The sequence below is a fragment of the Lepisosteus platostomus genome, chromosome 10, assembly GCF_059453375.1.
Source record: "Lepisosteus platostomus isolate fLepPlt1 chromosome 10, fLepPlt1.hap1, whole genome shotgun sequence".
Lineage (NCBI taxonomy): Eukaryota > Metazoa > Chordata > Actinopteri > Semionotiformes > Lepisosteidae > Lepisosteus > Lepisosteus platostomus.
In genome coordinates, this window is record NC_142620.1 from 9,141,137 (window position 1) to 9,157,578 (window position 16,442).

Sequence of the window (16,442 nt, forward strand, 5' to 3'; positions counted from 1 at the left end):
GTCAGTGGTTATCTGATTAACTGTAAGCACTGTTTTTTTCTATATTTTTTCATTGAAAATTTCTGTTATGCCCCATTAATGAAGATGTGTTATTAAATTCCTGTGAAAACATATCTGCGTTGCACTTAGAAGGGCAAATATTATTCTTAAAAAGAATACCATATCTTCACAGCTTTCTTATTTCACAAAAACATCATCGCCAAGAGCTTCATTTATTAACTTTCTGAGGTCTAACAATTGGGTTGGCTCTTCCCAGGCTGGCAGTGTTCTGTGGTGATGCCTGCGCTGCTGCCTGGTGATGAGCACCATGCCAAGATCCTTCTGTGCTGTTTGTCCCCCTCCCTCCTGTTTGACTCTGTGTCATCCGGTGTGTCTTCACAGATGTTGATGAATGTCTCTCCCCGGGGGCCTGTCCCACCGGCGTCTGCTCCAACACAGAAGGCTCCTACACCTGCACAACCTGCGATGGAGGCTATAAGCTCTCTGCCGACAAAGGGAGTTGTGAAGGTATTTGCATAACGCATAACACGCTCATATTAAGGGTGGAATGGAAGTATTTTTAAAGAAGACTTTTTTTCAATAACCAATGCTCGTTTACTCTAAAGCAGAACATAACTACAGTGTAGCAAAGGGGTGTTGACCATCCTCATTGCATAACCTCTTTTGAGGGTTCTCTTTATTTACTTGTCACTCCTGAAAATGTGTTTTGTTTATGCATTTCTGCATTTACATTTTCCTGATTCTTATATGTTAAAACATTCTTAATGTTATTATTAGTATTAGTCTTTTCTCACTTGTTCTGGATCCACACTGTCATCCTTGGTCTGTTTGTTCCACCATTTTGTGTCAGCCTCAGCGCTGGTTTAAATGGAGGCTCACCTGTCCATCAAGAGGAGCAGGGGTGGAGTTTAGGGGATTGAAGATGGCATGGTGTAGTAAGATAGTCTGGTCACAGTCTTTCTGGTGTAACCTGGTCTGTGTGTTGCTAGTAGTATATTCCTTGAAGAAACATAAAGCAATTTATTATTTCTGTTGCATGTATTTCCCTTTTGTAAATGCACAAGAGAGCACTTTTTTGCACAAGGACACTTTAAAAAAGTTTGCACTGTCCTTTTGACTGGCCTATTTTTGACTACTTTGGCTACCCTTGGACTTACTGGGTAAGTAGGTCATGAACTCTGAGACAGTGCTGGACAACAGGATTGCTGCTCCTCAGATTTAAAACCATTGTGGAATTATTACTGACAATCAAAAGCACGAGACCTTTGGTGCTCACAGCTTCCGTGACTTGTGAATGATTCTCTGTCACAGTCTCCCTGACTTGTCCCCCTTTGCCGTCTGCCTGTGTAGATCAAAACGAATGTGATGATGCTGACAGCTGTGTTGGTGGAGATTGCATTAACACCCCTGGGTCCTACAGCTGCTCCTGTCCTCACGGCTATGAGCTCATTGATGGTTCCACATGCAGAGGTACTGAGAATGGAAGCCTCCCATGCAGTTAGGGCAGATTTATTATTACTTTCTTTTGCTGCTTCTATTAAAAGCACCTTGTGTTCAACAAAAGGCCATGCCCTTAAAAAAAATGCGTAGTTTGTGTTGTTCATATGGTAGAGTGGTAGAAAACAAGAACATAGTTAAGGCAATAATTTAACGCAATACAATGGCCAAAAACAAAGTAAGGCACAGAAATCATTACAATTCTAGGATAAGAAGAACAAGTACAAAAGAAAAGTATGGAAATTAAAAAACTATTACAAGGCATAGAAATCATAATACCAATCCAATCTACAGGTGAAGTTTGAACAGTAGGATGGTGGAAGGAAGTCAGGAATACTTTTAGATAACTTGTTCCTTCACAGGAGTACAAGGAAAGAGAAAATCAGTAATTAACCTGACATTGTTAGCTGGCACTGTTTTGTTGCAGAGCACCAATCATTGCAAGAAATTCAGTTGGTATTTGTTCTTTTTTTCAGACGTCAATGAGTGCCTTAGCCCAGATATCTGTGGTCTAAGTGGAGAGTGTCTGAATGCAGAAGGCTCCTTCTTCTGCCTGTGCTCCCCTGGCTACACCATCGTTGGAGATGGAATGGGCTGTCAGGGTAAGGAGGCAGAACCAGCCACCCCACACCTAGCAGAATCTTCTCTTGGGTTCAGGAATTGAGGGTTCACACAGCGTTTCTCTTCAGTCCCAGACAGCCTCCTGTAGTGAGACCTTTTCCATCTATTACCCTGCGCTAAAGACTTGCCAGTAACTGGGCAGGACAGACATTCCTGCGTTCCGAGTATGCCTAATGCCTGCTTGGGTGCCAGTTTGTTTAACCTAAGAAATACTTGTTTCTCTCTGGAGAATGAATAAAGAACAAAATAATTCAATACTCCCAATTGTATCTGGCCAGACATCAAGAGTCAGCTTTGATGTTGTGTGATTACAGGAAATTTTGACACCATTCCAGACTCACTCACTCCCTCTACAAGCTCACACCAGTATTGAATAAAGGTTCCCAGAAATTCCAGTCTAATACAGTCTAAGACAAATGTCTTCACCTCTGTCAGTTCAGTACACATTTTATTGACTTTCCTCTTATTACAGTCTGATGTATTTTTGTGAGTCATGTTTGTTTATGAGTTCAAGTTTACTTTTACCACATATAGCACATTTTTCAATAGTTAGGCACAGTTCCCTTCTACCTCGTGTAAGCAGAATAATTTTAAAAACATAATTATCTTACATTAAATAACTGTTTTTATACAGTATATTTTCAAACTCTTTTAAGTTTCTCCACATTCCTTATTTAAAGGACGGTTGTGGTTTTGCTTTTTTGTTACCCAAAGCAATTTGCTGAAAATTGTTACTGTACAGAGATTTCAGCTCTCTCCTCACCCATGTGCAGTATGTACTGTATGTTTATTGGTATCCTAGGCCACTGTATTTCCGTTTCACTAGGGCACACTATATTCTCTATTTTGATGTTTAAATCTAGAGTATATTATTATATAGTTATCTTGATGTAGAAATGTAGATTTATAAGATTTGTAATGGTCCCAGTTTGCTTAACTGTCTTAAATTATTGAGATCAGTAGTCATTTCATGACATGACATAGACTTTTTAAAAATCGCACCCTGTTCCTGTTTCTGCAGGTACGGTATAGAAAGTTTCCATCAGCAACATGTGAAGTAGAATCTGATCCTCACCTTTCAACCTGTATTTAGAATCGGTCAAGTTATGATATTTTATGTACTGTAGTTTTGATATCACCATGGGCTATATACTTCCACATCTGTAGGATTGTGAAGATGAACTATATTGTGATGTGTTTATTATTATTTTGGGTTTTGGTTCTTGCTGTCCCAGTTTTATCCAGTTTAACAAAAATACGGTACATTGCTGAAAGCTGGACCAGTTTGTTCAGTATTCTCACAATGAAACTCATTGTTGTGGTAAGAATAAACTTATAACAGAATTGGATCTTGGCACCTAAATTGCAGACAGTTCTCATCTTTCAAAGAACAATTATCGTTAGGGGGGAAAACTTATTTTGCATACTAGAAATATGCATCGAGAGTGGCTTGACTGTCCATGTGCCAAGTTTACCAGTTAGGGTCTATGGTCTATGCAATGTGTCAGGCATGTATTAAAGAAGGACCTTCATTTTTCTTTTTTTGACACTGTGTCCAGATCCAGGTGTTCGGTAAATCTGCAAGTAGGGACCTGGCAACATTTGAACATTGTTAAATTCTCCCCAGGGGTCATTTGTCTGAAGCAAGAGACAACATCTAGAACATTGTATTATTCAATGTGTATTGGCTCACCGCCACTGAAAATATTGCAGTTTAATTATCCAATAAATCAGTGGAATGGAGTATTTTTATACCGCCTACTTTACATGCGACATTTACAGCTATTGAGTGGACAGGGTAAAATAAAAGCTTTTGCTTATTCTTGACTGCAAGAGCAGAGTGGAGGGGGATTTCATGCTGCGCTCAGAGTGATTTAACGAAATGACAGGGCAAGTTAAATCAACTATGAACCTTTCAGCGTGCTCCTGCAGGTTGGAAAAGTCAGTGTCTGTGATGGCAATAATGAAATCAGGTGTTGCCTAATGAAAGAGCTGTGGGATGATAGTTAAAGTGTCAACTTTCATAAGCGTGCAAAAAGCTTGCACCATATTTAAGCACCAACACAGAGTTCACCCTTCCTGTCACCTGGTTCCTACATGTGTATTTGGCTCACATCTAGATTTTCAGATTCCTGATGGATTATTGCATTCTTTTTTCAGTTGCATAGCAAAGGTAAACCTGTTTTTTTAAACAACTAATAATCACTTGTATAAGCAAAATTAATATTAGTGCACATTGGAGTGGCCTGTTAATTTCTTAATTCGTAACAGTTAATTTAGTGGGCACTAAAAAAATTATTGGAGATGCTTTTAAAAAAAACTCACAGTACTGTGCAATAGAACACAGCATAAAATGCTTGACCAAATTCACAGAGTACAGGACTTTTACACTGGAGTTGCAGTATAAAGATGAATCTTTTAACTGGGTTTAAAAAAGTCCACGGTCACAGAGATTAAAGGATTTTGGCAATGAGTTGAGTTAAACACTTGTGGAGATACATGATGGAGGGCTCTATAGTTACCTTGTGTGGACAGGTCTCGGATTAAGTGCTGGACTGTACCCATACAGTAAGCCCTTAAGGTTCCCTTGAGCAAGACTGTTATGTGATGTCATCGTTATGCAGTTTTTCTTTTGATAAATTATAGGAAGTATGGTGGTTCCTAATCACATATTAAAGTCAACCTTTGTCGAGATGCAGATCTCCAGTATAGCTGAGCCCAAGGATAGCAGTAGTTGGTGGACAACAATGTTGAGGATTGGTAGAATCCGGAAGCTGACTAGAAAACTTTCCTGGCCTCTTTGAGATGAGACTTGGCCATCTCTCTCTTCTCTTTCTCTCCTCACCAGATGTGGATGAGTGCAGTGAGGGGACCATGTGCTCAAGAGGACAATGTCTGAACACAGACGGGTCCTTCCAGTGTGTATGTGAAACAGGATACAAGTTCTCACATGAAGCTGGTGACTGTGAAGGTAAGAACAGGTGGATATCATTGACATATCACATTTCCCAGTTTCCCCTGCTATTTGACCTTGTTTTACCCATACACTATTCTACAATGTTTTTCTTACTTTATACAGAAACAATTCTACAGTGATCTAGTGAAATTTTCTTTGAGGCCAACATTGTTAATCTTATTATTACTATTACTTTTGTTAATTTTAGTATTGATATAACTGTTTTGTCAAATGAAAAGTCAGACAGATGATGTTTATTGGAATGCACACCAGACATTGAGTTCAATTACAAAATGGTATGTTGGCAGCTCATCAAAAGTCTACCTTCAGATGTTTTTTTAAAGATTCTAATCAGTGGATATTAAACATTTCTAAAAGGCAGGCAGGGCTTCTCATTCAAACTAAGCTTTAGAGCACTATACTAATGACAGTAAAATACTAGTGGAGGTTATGAGTGTTGATGCTCATAACATATACTGTACATGATCTTTTTCCGAATTGCTTCTGGCACATTAATCTACATCCCCACATCAGCTTTTACTATTTTTGTTGTTTGTATGCTTTTTACAAATAAAATAATTTAAATTATATGTAGTTGCTTTCTTTAAACTTTAAAAGTGCTAAGAGCAGATATCCTCCATACTTCAGAATATTCATTACTATACCGAGGTACTCTGTGGTGTTCAGTGTTACAGTATCACAGGTTAACAGGGTTTGTCAGATCTGCAGATGAAACTTGTTTTGTCCATAATCCAGTATCACAAAATATATCAACATTTTATGTGAGGTTGTCCGAAACACTCAGAAAAATTGTCTATACGGCCTTCATTCTAAACAGTACAGAAGCCAAAGGGAAACCACATTTACAGTATACCATGCAAATTGATGTGAAAACCATCCAATAGAAGGGCAAAACTTAGAAACGCTTAACTTTGCTCAAGACAAAAAGGACAATAAATTTATGGCAAGAAGCACTTTATCACATAGGAAGGGGCTATTGCTTTGTGAAGTCCTCATGAGCCAGTACGGGCACGACTCTAGCACTGGAAGTAGATTTCTTTTTTATTTAGTAGTTGATGGAAGTGGTCTTGAAGTGTTGCTGCTCTTACAGATGTATGTTTTCTTCTCACAGCAGCTATCTGAATGTCAGCTACAAAACTAGATATTCATCTGGATTGTTGAAGCGTGACGTGCTGCATCTATGCTTTGTCTCTGTGGCTCCATCAGCGGGACTCTGTACTGTATGTCCACCTTTCCACTTCAGGTGGTGAAACTAGCCACTCAAATAAATCTTCCATCAGGGATTATGAATTACCCTGCTGTGAGGCAGAAGTGTTTTTCCCTTTGGTGGTTCTTTTCTGTTTCTTCAGAGGTTATTAAATTGCTGTAAAAATGTTTGCCTTGGAACCGGCCAGCCTGGTGCCTGTTTCGAGCTGCGGCTTTGTAGGAAGGGAGAGACCCAGCCTGTGACCCTGTGCAACTGTTGGTCTTCCCAGACATGGATGAGTGTAAGGAGTACGGAACTGGGATCTGTGGCACCTGGCGCTGTGAGAACACGCTGGGATCGTACCGCTGCTTCATGGGCTGTGCGTCAGGAGTCTATGGTGAAGACGCTAGAGACTGTGGTGAGTGCTGCAGCTTTTCTGCAAGAGTCCACTGTATGCAGACAGAACTGACCATGACCTTGTCAAGCTCCACCAATTTCATACCTCAGCAATGTACGTAGTATGCATGATGTGATGGGAAGGTTCTTGCTCACTGTCAGTTCCATTTAACGACTCGTGCAATGCAATAGAGTTTCCGTAAAAAACATTGTCTTGCGTTGCTGGGTTGGAGACCACATGGCAAGTGTCTGTCAAAAAAGTCTTGCATGCAGAAAAAACACATAATCAGATGTGAGTGGTTGGACAAAGACGAGGATGAGGTGGGGGTGGGGCATATCCTTCATATCATACACTTTCAAATAGCAGCTGTCATTAGAAAACAATGAAAGAATAAGGGGACCCCATCTTTCTAACAATGACAATAGAGTGCCAGAGGCAACAGGAGTAATAAATGTTGATACTTTGTGTATATGCAGGGCAATTTATTAATTTCATTGTTTCTATCTGAGAAGTCTCAGATAATCATGTGGAAGGGCTGAAAGTATTTTGATGGCAACAGTCTGTGATGAATGCGTGTGAAACCACATCATCTAGTTAGAAGAAGTAAAACTTGTGTTTAACCATAACAACTGTATAATAATTGACAGCAAATTCAAAACTGAGTCCTTAGGAAAACTACTGTAGATTTCTAGTGAGAGGTCTTCTGACTTTAAGCTTTTGCTTAAATATCCTTTGCATATCATTTCCCCTGTCTTTAAAGCCTTAATCAACTAAAAACTGAAACACATAAAAATGCAGGTCAACCAAAATCTCATTTAAGAAAATTACTTTACCATGGGCTCACATGGCCAGTAACCACATAGGCAGCCCAGCCGGAAAAAAGAACATTAATATCTGTACCCATCATAATAAAGTGAATCAGCAAGAAATTTGGGACAAATAACCGAGATATGGAGATGACTCAAGAAATCATTCTAGGTAAGTGTAGCACAATTTAGTGTAGTTTTGGGATAAAGTATGATACAGTATAAAGACCCTTTGGTGAGCAAATCAGGGAGAATTTTTTTTCTCAAAATCTCTTTGAAAATCCATACAAATGACTTCCCTTTTAATATTCCATTGCGTGTGACAAAGAGCCTCCTGTGTTTCCTTATAAAGAATAAAATGCTGTGTTAGAAAATGGAAATATTTGGAATTAATGTATATTTAAACACCAGTACGGAAGCAATATTTCTGAACCCTAGAGGTGCAAACTCTACAACATCCAATTGTCAGGCATTTCTCAGAATCCATGTCTATTAAATAAAGACTTCTTTGCTGCTAACCCATGCAACAGGTGTGCTGCCTTTAAACATCTAAGAGAGCTGCATGGAAACTCATGATGATCGAAAAGATTGATGTATAGTAGAAATATCGTAGAAACAGACATTTCATTGATTAATAGAGGTTTTTTGTCAGATGTGCCGGGCTGGATTCATACTGTAGCGTGCTGTACATGAAACCAGAATTCAGGGGTTTATATTTTAAGGATGCCAAGGCTGATGCAGCTGTAAATGATTTTTTCCGTATTAATATCTTGCTTAAACAGAGACATTTTGTCTGAATCCCTTGCTGCTGCTGAAATGTTATCTAATATAATAAAAGGATTTACAACAGTTAATATACAATGACCCACTTTTGTTATATGATGGCCAGCTAATTTGCTAGCCCTCTTTTCTATGCAAGGCTCAAATGTCAAGTTCTAAACCTGTTGCTGAAAGTTTTACAGACTTTGAACATATGATAAAGTACAGATAAATGCAGATGTAATTTGTCTTTTCACCAAAATTTATTTTTCTAATCTTTTTTTTAATAGTTTCTAATCTTTCTAAATTTAACAGTAGAGTGCAGTCTGTGTGTGCATATTTTTTCGCATTTTGTCTACAGTCACCTGGCACTGGCAACTGGCAGAAATGTTTACAGATTTCAAAATTTAGTGTAAAGGAAACATGAACACACAAGTACAATAAAACACCTTAAATTAATTAATGACAACAAGCTTAACACAATAAAGCTGAAAGTGCTGCGCAAAATCAAAAATGAACTATTATCAACTACGTAATATTATTAGTTAAAATGAAATAATATCAAGCATAGGAGAAAGATGTAATGTCAGCCAATGGGCATATGTTTTATTTTTACAGTGAAAAAATACAAATACAAAATTGCCCACAGTTAAGTGAAATGAGCAAATTCTATTAGAAGTCTGACAATTAAAAACATTAGTGCAATACAGTATAAGGGAAGGATGAAGGATGTACTGTTGTTGAGAGCTGCGAGATTGCACGTGCTGTCTAATCAGATGGGTCTGGAACACTGAAATTTGGTGTGGGACTAAACTGGGAAATGTGGGAACTGCCCTAATGCATTACTAAATGCAAGAGAGGAAGGGAAAAGACAAGTTGAGCAGTGGGTGAAGCATGTTGCCCTAAGGTTTTATTGCCTCTGCATGAAATGCTATCTTCTGTGGTTCTGTTGAAAGTGCAGCTGGATGTATATCTTGTAAACTGGCCCTTAGAATCACATCTTATAAAAGTCAGACGTTTTTAGTATCCATGAAAGCAATGTGGTTGTCACTAGTAATAGTATATGTAACCCTTGTCTTGCATTAGAAGTCCTGCTACTGTTTTGTAGTGCCAGCTGTCCTTGAGACAGAACTTTCTCCAGGCTGTGTATGCAGTTAGTGCAAGGAAAGAACAGTTTGTACTGTCCGGGAAATGTCTGTTAGATTTACAGACCTCAGACCTAAGTTATTTACCTGACACCGCCAACACAGGGGTTTTAAACAATGAGAATTTGTTCCAAACCCCGTTGAAAGCGTTGTCTTCTGAATAACATGTTGCTTAATTTTTTTGCTCAGCAATCATAATGAAGAAACGAAATTTCAGACCTTGTAATTTCTGATTTCCCACGAGAAATGAAATATCTGTAATGGGTTGTTTTTGGCTCTGCTTTCTTAGTTTTTTTCAGTCATAAAACAAAAACAAAAACAGGGCTATTTCAGCAAAGCCTTGTTATAACTGCATCCCTGTCTTCTAATGGCTGGGCATCACCCTGCTATAAAGCTGGCCGCTAGCAGTTCTCAATCAGGAATGGGCATGGTAACACAGCAGCATTATCCTTAGTAAACAGACTTGAAATAGGTCAGTTTGCTATGTCAGTCCCACAGTACCACTATAAGATGGGTGTTAACTCAGGGAAATGTTTTTGCGTTTACAATGGGATCATTGACCTCTTGCTCACTGGCTTAGATTTTTATGGAGTGATCTGTAATGGGAAACAAATGAACAAGTAGGATGTTCAGCAAGTGATTGAGACATTTAAACTGAAAAATTGAGATATTTTTTCAGTTTAAACTTTTGCCTTGTACTTCCAGGTCAGATGTTAAAAATAACACTTTTTCTTGTTTCTTAAATTATGAAAATGTCCAAAGAACTGATCTGAAATGCACAACGACCTGTGGCTTCAAGGAATACTTTAAGCGAAGTAAAAGAAATTAGCGTTTGGACCCCAAGTTCTACAGTATAAAACACACTTCTTGAATGTATGAATAAGCCCTCCAGATGGAGACAATCTGCTTGTCAAGTGCTGAGGGAATAAGACATCAGTAATAACAGAAATGCAACAGCAGAACCTCAGCCACAGAGGTTAGTATTCAGTGCAATGTGCTGCACATTAATAGTGGGTGTGTGTGGGTCTTAACTCATGGTTCTGTCAAACGTAACATATTTCCAAAAATGTGCTTACAATATTAAAGTAATGAAGAATAATTCTTTTGTTTGGTAGAGGGGCACTGGCCAAGTTATTAATGCGGTCACATGGATAGCTCAAACTTTTGTTTCTCGGTTTCTTAACTTATATAGGATACTCCACCCTCCATCCGCACAAACTGCTTGGCAAGACATTGCTCAGAAAAGCATCATATTCCATGCGGCTCCTTTCTGTAGTTAGTAACGCCATCTAGTGGTGGGGCGTGTTAAAGCCTGCTCCTCCTGTCAAGTTATGACTGGCAGAACGAAACTTGTCAGCATGAATAAAGACTGGCTTCATCTTCTCGTACATAGCATACAACAGGGGCCCGGTGTGACAGAGTGTGTCTGATATTGCCATTATTTTGATGAATTTCTGTGGCCTGAAAAAACAGTGATGATTTTATCCAGAACATCAGATTCTCTGACGCGAATAAAGAATTGTTTGCGAAGAAAATGTTAATATTGTCGTTAGTCTTTTCTCACTTGCAAACCAAGTGCAGCTTTTCTCATTACTGCTTTTATATTGGACTAGAAGTTTCTAAAGAACTGTTTGTGGGATTGTGGGATTGATTAGCCTTGTTGTGCAGAAGAACAACAGCTTTTTATTGGCTTTTAAAGACTGTTCAGCACAGCAGTACAGCGTGCATTTGGAATCTCTAACAGCTTCTTTAGAATAAAGAAGCGAGCTGAATAAATGGTACTTGGTGAGCAACAAACCTTAATCAGTCCTCCTTCATCCTATTTACAATACAAACCCCCCTTATTTATTAACTTAAATATTTCAATTGAAAGCTAAAGTCTTGCAAACAAGATGAAATACAGAACTTAATCTGCAAGAAAAGTGTCAGCAGCTGCAGTGAGTTTCCTCATTTACTGTAGTGTTTTAAGAGTCCAAGCTTGAACTCTTTTCTTTCAAATCTCTAGACTGGAGTGCCACATTGTACCCAGTAATTCTCTACATTTGTATCATCCAGAAGGAGTCTTAGCGAAGTGGGAGAAGGGTGTGTATGCAAGCTCATAAACGTTTTCTTGTTCAGCAGTCAATCATTGTTGAAGTTCAATCCAAGACTGGTGTTGCCACTTCCAATTCCAGTCGTGCCTTCTTATTGCAGACCACAGCGTTTCTGCATTCACTCTGGTGGAGTTAAGCCAATATCTGAATCTCAAGCCTCCACAGTACTGAGACCTCCTGTGCTGTTAAACCTTGAAAAGAGGCAACAAGGATATCCTATACCTATGAAAGACTTTTATTTAATGAATGCGTTTGCTGGTCTAGAGAGAGAAGCACTGTTCGTATGGGTGCCGCCACTGTCACGCGTGTGGTGGTTTTACTATGGACGGGTGTACTGCTCTTCTTACAGTATGTGCTGTGTAAATCACTCCATATGTCAGGAGAGAGCACAGTGAAATGTCTCTGGGAGTGCTCTCTATCTGCAGTCAGTTCCATACTTCTGATCTGTAGTGTAATGGATGGAAGTCAAAACAAGAGCAAATTGGGTTCCAGGGAAGACTGTCTTACTCAATTTATCTGGCAGTCTTTCTCCTCTCTCATGTTGTCTAGCTTTCTAGACTAGTTATTTTCACATCTAAATAAATATGTTCCTTATTATCCCATTTTTCTTTCCTACCAAATATTTTGTTCTGCAGCTTTTAGTTAGACCCATTATAAAATACCATAAAGACATTAGTGATGTCACAAGACCTCTTTATGGCACTCGTGTCAGAAGGTTTAGATCAGTCTTTTGTTTCTCTGTAATCTGGACTGCTCTTTTGCACTCTCGACAGTTGGATATCACCTTGACTGAGTGCTACAAATGTCAGAAAGTTTCATTTTTGGGGTTTGTATGTCAGGCATTTAGTGAGGGGATGCAAAGATTGGAAAATTTGTTTTTTTTTCAAAGTATATCCACAGTGTCGTATGTTAAGGAACAGGTCCTTGGTTGGTTAATGTAGGACACGCATAAAAAGAAAGTGGGCAATACAGTTACCACACATTTTAAAGAAGATTAATGTCTATAAATACGAATGCTTAGTTATATGCCATGAAAATTGGTTACAGCGATCCAAGTAACTTGTTCTTCAGTATTCAGAACATGGAATTCTCTTCCTACTGACTGAAACCATGAGATTAACAAAACGTCATGCCATTCATAATTATGAAACGTAATGCATGGAAGCGTTAGTGTCCCATTCAAAACCCAATCAGATTTAAGTCCAGTGCAACTGCTCTTTAATAACACATAAATACATGCACAAAAGAATAGTTAGAATTTACACATTTATATGCTGTGGAATATCTGTAACACTGTAGAAAGCAAATGATCTTCCCCTTCAGGATATGTTTTGCATATGAAATAAGACAAAGATAAACAAAAGCATCCATGTTGTTACTGGATGAAGCAAGAATCGCAAAATTTGAAATAGAGGAAAATAGACACATTTTCTGTTCTTGTTTTAGGTAACTGAATAGGCCTGCATATTTTTCTTATAACCTTGCTCTTTTGAATTAATGTAAGCGTTTGCTCCACCACAACTGCATCTACTTCTGACTGCACGGCAGGTGGAGAAGTTGCTGTTAATGATCTTGGTTTTTGCCTTGTTAAACCTTGAAATTTACTGGTGTCAGTGGAATTTCTTAAAGCACACCCGTGGAAATGGTAGGCTTTTATCCTAGCAACACCTCACTGTCTCTCACAGCTAGATGCAATTTGTAGCTGGAGATCGCACCTCATTAGCAAGTCTTGGAAAGGATGCCAGACTTCTAAAACAATATTAAAAAACAGTTTTTGCCAGTTAGGCAACACTGTTGTAACCACAAGTTCATGGGAAAAAAAGTCCCTTGCTTAAAAAGACTGAAGCAAAGGTTTGCATAAGCAAGTTCAATGGAAATTTACGGATCAAATTGTGAGATGCCGTCTTTGTTTTTTAGAACTTATAGCTGAGTGTATTATTTTTCTGGCAGAAAACACGGCCACCTGTATACACAGACTTTTCTGACTGTTCTTAGGTTTCTCAACAGTGAGCAACACGTGTTAAGCTTCTGTCTGTCGGGGTTTACAGTGTACATGAGGGTGGAGAATGATGGCAGTAGTCGTGTTGTGTCTTTGATTGGTTAGTGTTAGTGTTGGTGTCAGAGCACTGCAGGCAGAAACCCCCACAGAGGCAAGAACTTGGATAGCTTGTTACTTTCTGTACTTCAGTCTTTGTTCTGATTCCAATTGTGTGCTCACGGCCTTGTCAGAAGTCTGTGCTAACTATTAACTGGTGTGTGTAATCACGATCCCAAATGGACTATTGTCGTATCCTTGAAAAAGTACTTTTAAAGCCTCAGCGCTGATTTCTTCTACCCTTCAATACTTTCAATTTTTTTTTCTTAATCATATTGAGGCTAAAAAGGAAAGTGGAGGTTCACTACCTGTTTTCACAATCTTAATAAGGCTTCTCCAGACAGATACTGTACATTAGAGGTGTCCTGTGGTTTTGTTGCAGGTGTTTCTGATGAATGTCACCCTAGGCATGTAAAAAGTGTTCTAAGGCTGCATTTTGTCTGATAAATTTCTACACCAAGCTTTTTGAGTAATTAACAGATTTACATTCTACCGCCTATAGTGATTCTGCAACATGTGTGAAGCGTTAGTCAGGGTTTATGGCGTGTACAAAGTGTGTACCATTTTGTGTTCGCACAGTGAATAAGAATAAGCTCAGGAATAAGGCCTTGTCAGAATGAGGATAAACTGGGGCAGAATGCAATAAGAAAGAATAGGCCATTGCTCCTGCATTCAGTGTGTTTGTAAGGTAATCCAGGTGGGGATAAATATGTCCAGCAGTGTGTCTGCACCATGTGGAGAGATGGGGGGAGGCTTTCAAACCATGATACAGTACGTGGAAGCTTTCCAGTGCAGCTCACTCAGAGAGAACATGGAGAGTTAATAGATATTTGAGGAAGCGTTCCTAAATGTTGTGCTATTTGGAACACTGAAAAGGCCCGCAGCACGAAATCTCTTGTTTCTTTTAATTTCATACCACCTCCGTTCCACAATTACACCCACCCCCATGGAGAAAGGCCAAAGCCATGACCACAGTCTTGCCCTTCCAGACCAAAACCTTTATTTTTTTATTGCGTAAGAAAGCCCCTACCCGGGTAGTCCTGACCGAGTGGCGCTGTTCCAGGTCTGGGGGTGGTCCAGCTGTGTGGGAGTGCAACACGGGGGCGCCAGGATTTCCCAGTCAGACAGGGCCGAGCTGGGCTGCTGCAGGCGCACTCCTGTCTGGCACGGCGCTTCCTTCGCCCACGGCCATCTACACCCTCAGACAGGCACACGTGTTCTTTTCTTAATTGGCGGCCTGTTTTCAAAAGTCTTAAACAGCCCGTAAAAGTGCAGCCATCTCCCCTTCCCCCAACCACCTGCCTACTACCAGACTTTGCTGATGTGCATCTCAATATGCAAACATTACATGTAATCATTTTACAAAGAATATTTCCTGGGGATGCTGCGTTGCACCCGTGATAAGATCAAATGCAATTGTTACTCAAATCCAATTGGAGAGCTGCATGTTCTTCTTCTTTTAAATAAGCAAATGCTATCCGTGGTCGGATCTTTTTAATTTCGCAGGACGGAGGCCAGCGGCACTGAGGAGGAGCCGCTCTGAGCGCTGCTAGGGTCTGGAGGAGTGGACCTGGGTTTGAGCCTGGGGTCAAACATTAATCGACATTTCCAAACTGAGCCTTTCAAAAAAAATGAGAATTCCATATTTCCTTGAACAAAACTTTTCTTAATGCACTGTACCAGCAAGTATCTGCTCTTAGTAGTGGCTTTTAGAAGAGAATCTGAGTGATCTGGTGATCTGGGTCTGTGGAAGGCTGGTATAACTTATGGTAAACCTGTGTATTATGCGATAAAAGTGAAAAGAATTGCACTGATTGTCTTTGTTTAATACTGTACATGTTCTTACTACAATCTGCCACACTGAAGGAGACTGTTGGAAAACCTGTTCTTTCTCATTGCTGAGAATCCCAGGCCAGTTCCAGGAGCACGTGGTGCTGCTGTTTTGTTCCACTGGATGTCATTCAGCACTGAGCTGCGTACCACTAACCTCTTCCGCATTGCTTCCCTGGGTCACAGACACTCCTTTGCAAACACATACAGTATAAGATTCTCTCCAAATGAATTGTTGAAAAATCTTGTCTGCAGGTCGCAACAGTGTTTCCAGCAGCCTTATAGAGATTTTAATTTTAATTACCTTAATTGCTGTGCTGCAGTTGTAAAACATGTTTGTCCCTGGTCTTTGTTTGATGCTTGGCTATAAAAGCTCCACATTCTTCCAGCTGGTACAAATTATTATGCAATAAAACGACTCAAAATGGTGTCTCTAATGCTTGTCTTAAACATTTAGCTCATGAGATTCTGTGCAAAGTAACTGTAAATTGTTCAATTACAGCATATCCTTATTCCTAACTGTGGGTTGACTCAGCAGTCTTCACACACTATTAAAAAATTATTGTAACAGTATTCTGTCTGACATGTCTGAAAAAAAAAACAATTTAAAAGCATAAGATGATAATAAAGGTTGCAGGTTAGAGGACTTGTTGAGTTGCTAGTAGCTAAATGAGATTTCATCCATTCTTCAGTGTAAATAAAGAATATTGAAACCACAGGAATCCACAGGAAATCTGTGGTCAAATGACAGTAACCTTGTGCAATTTTACCACATGAAGTTGTTTCAACTTTGATGTAATATAAATGGGTAGTTTGTTTCAGAGTCCCCCAATCCTTTGAACAGGTGTTTCCTGTTCTGGTTTAAATCCTGGTAGTTTCCACTTATGTCCTCTGATTCCTGTTTCAGTGTTGATTCTGAAAAGTTCATCTAGTTGACTTAGTGCCTTTGAGAATTATAATCAGGTCTTCTTACAGTCTTCTCTGTTCAAGACTAACAAGATTCAATTCTTTCAGCCCCTCAGCGGAAGGTTTTCTT

The 16,442-nt window shown here is 39.3% G+C and overlaps 1 protein-coding gene across 2 annotated transcripts in view; it reads left to right on the plus strand.

Annotated features, from left to right (window-relative positions):
* Positions 1–16,442, plus strand: part of LOC148653225 (latent-transforming growth factor beta-binding protein 2-like) — a 126,879-nt gene that overhangs the window by 98,490 nt on the left and 11,947 nt on the right. For both annotated transcript variants that reach the window (XM_088647963.1, XM_088647964.1), the window contains 5 exons: positions 382–507; positions 1,351–1,470; positions 1,974–2,099; positions 4,967–5,089; positions 6,571–6,699. In XM_088647963.1, the coding sequence (XP_088504089.1) occupies positions 382–507; positions 1,351–1,470; positions 1,974–2,099; positions 4,967–5,089; positions 6,571–6,699 (624 nt within the window). The remainder of the gene's footprint in view (positions 1–381; positions 508–1,350; positions 1,471–1,973; positions 2,100–4,966; positions 5,090–6,570; positions 6,700–16,442) is intronic.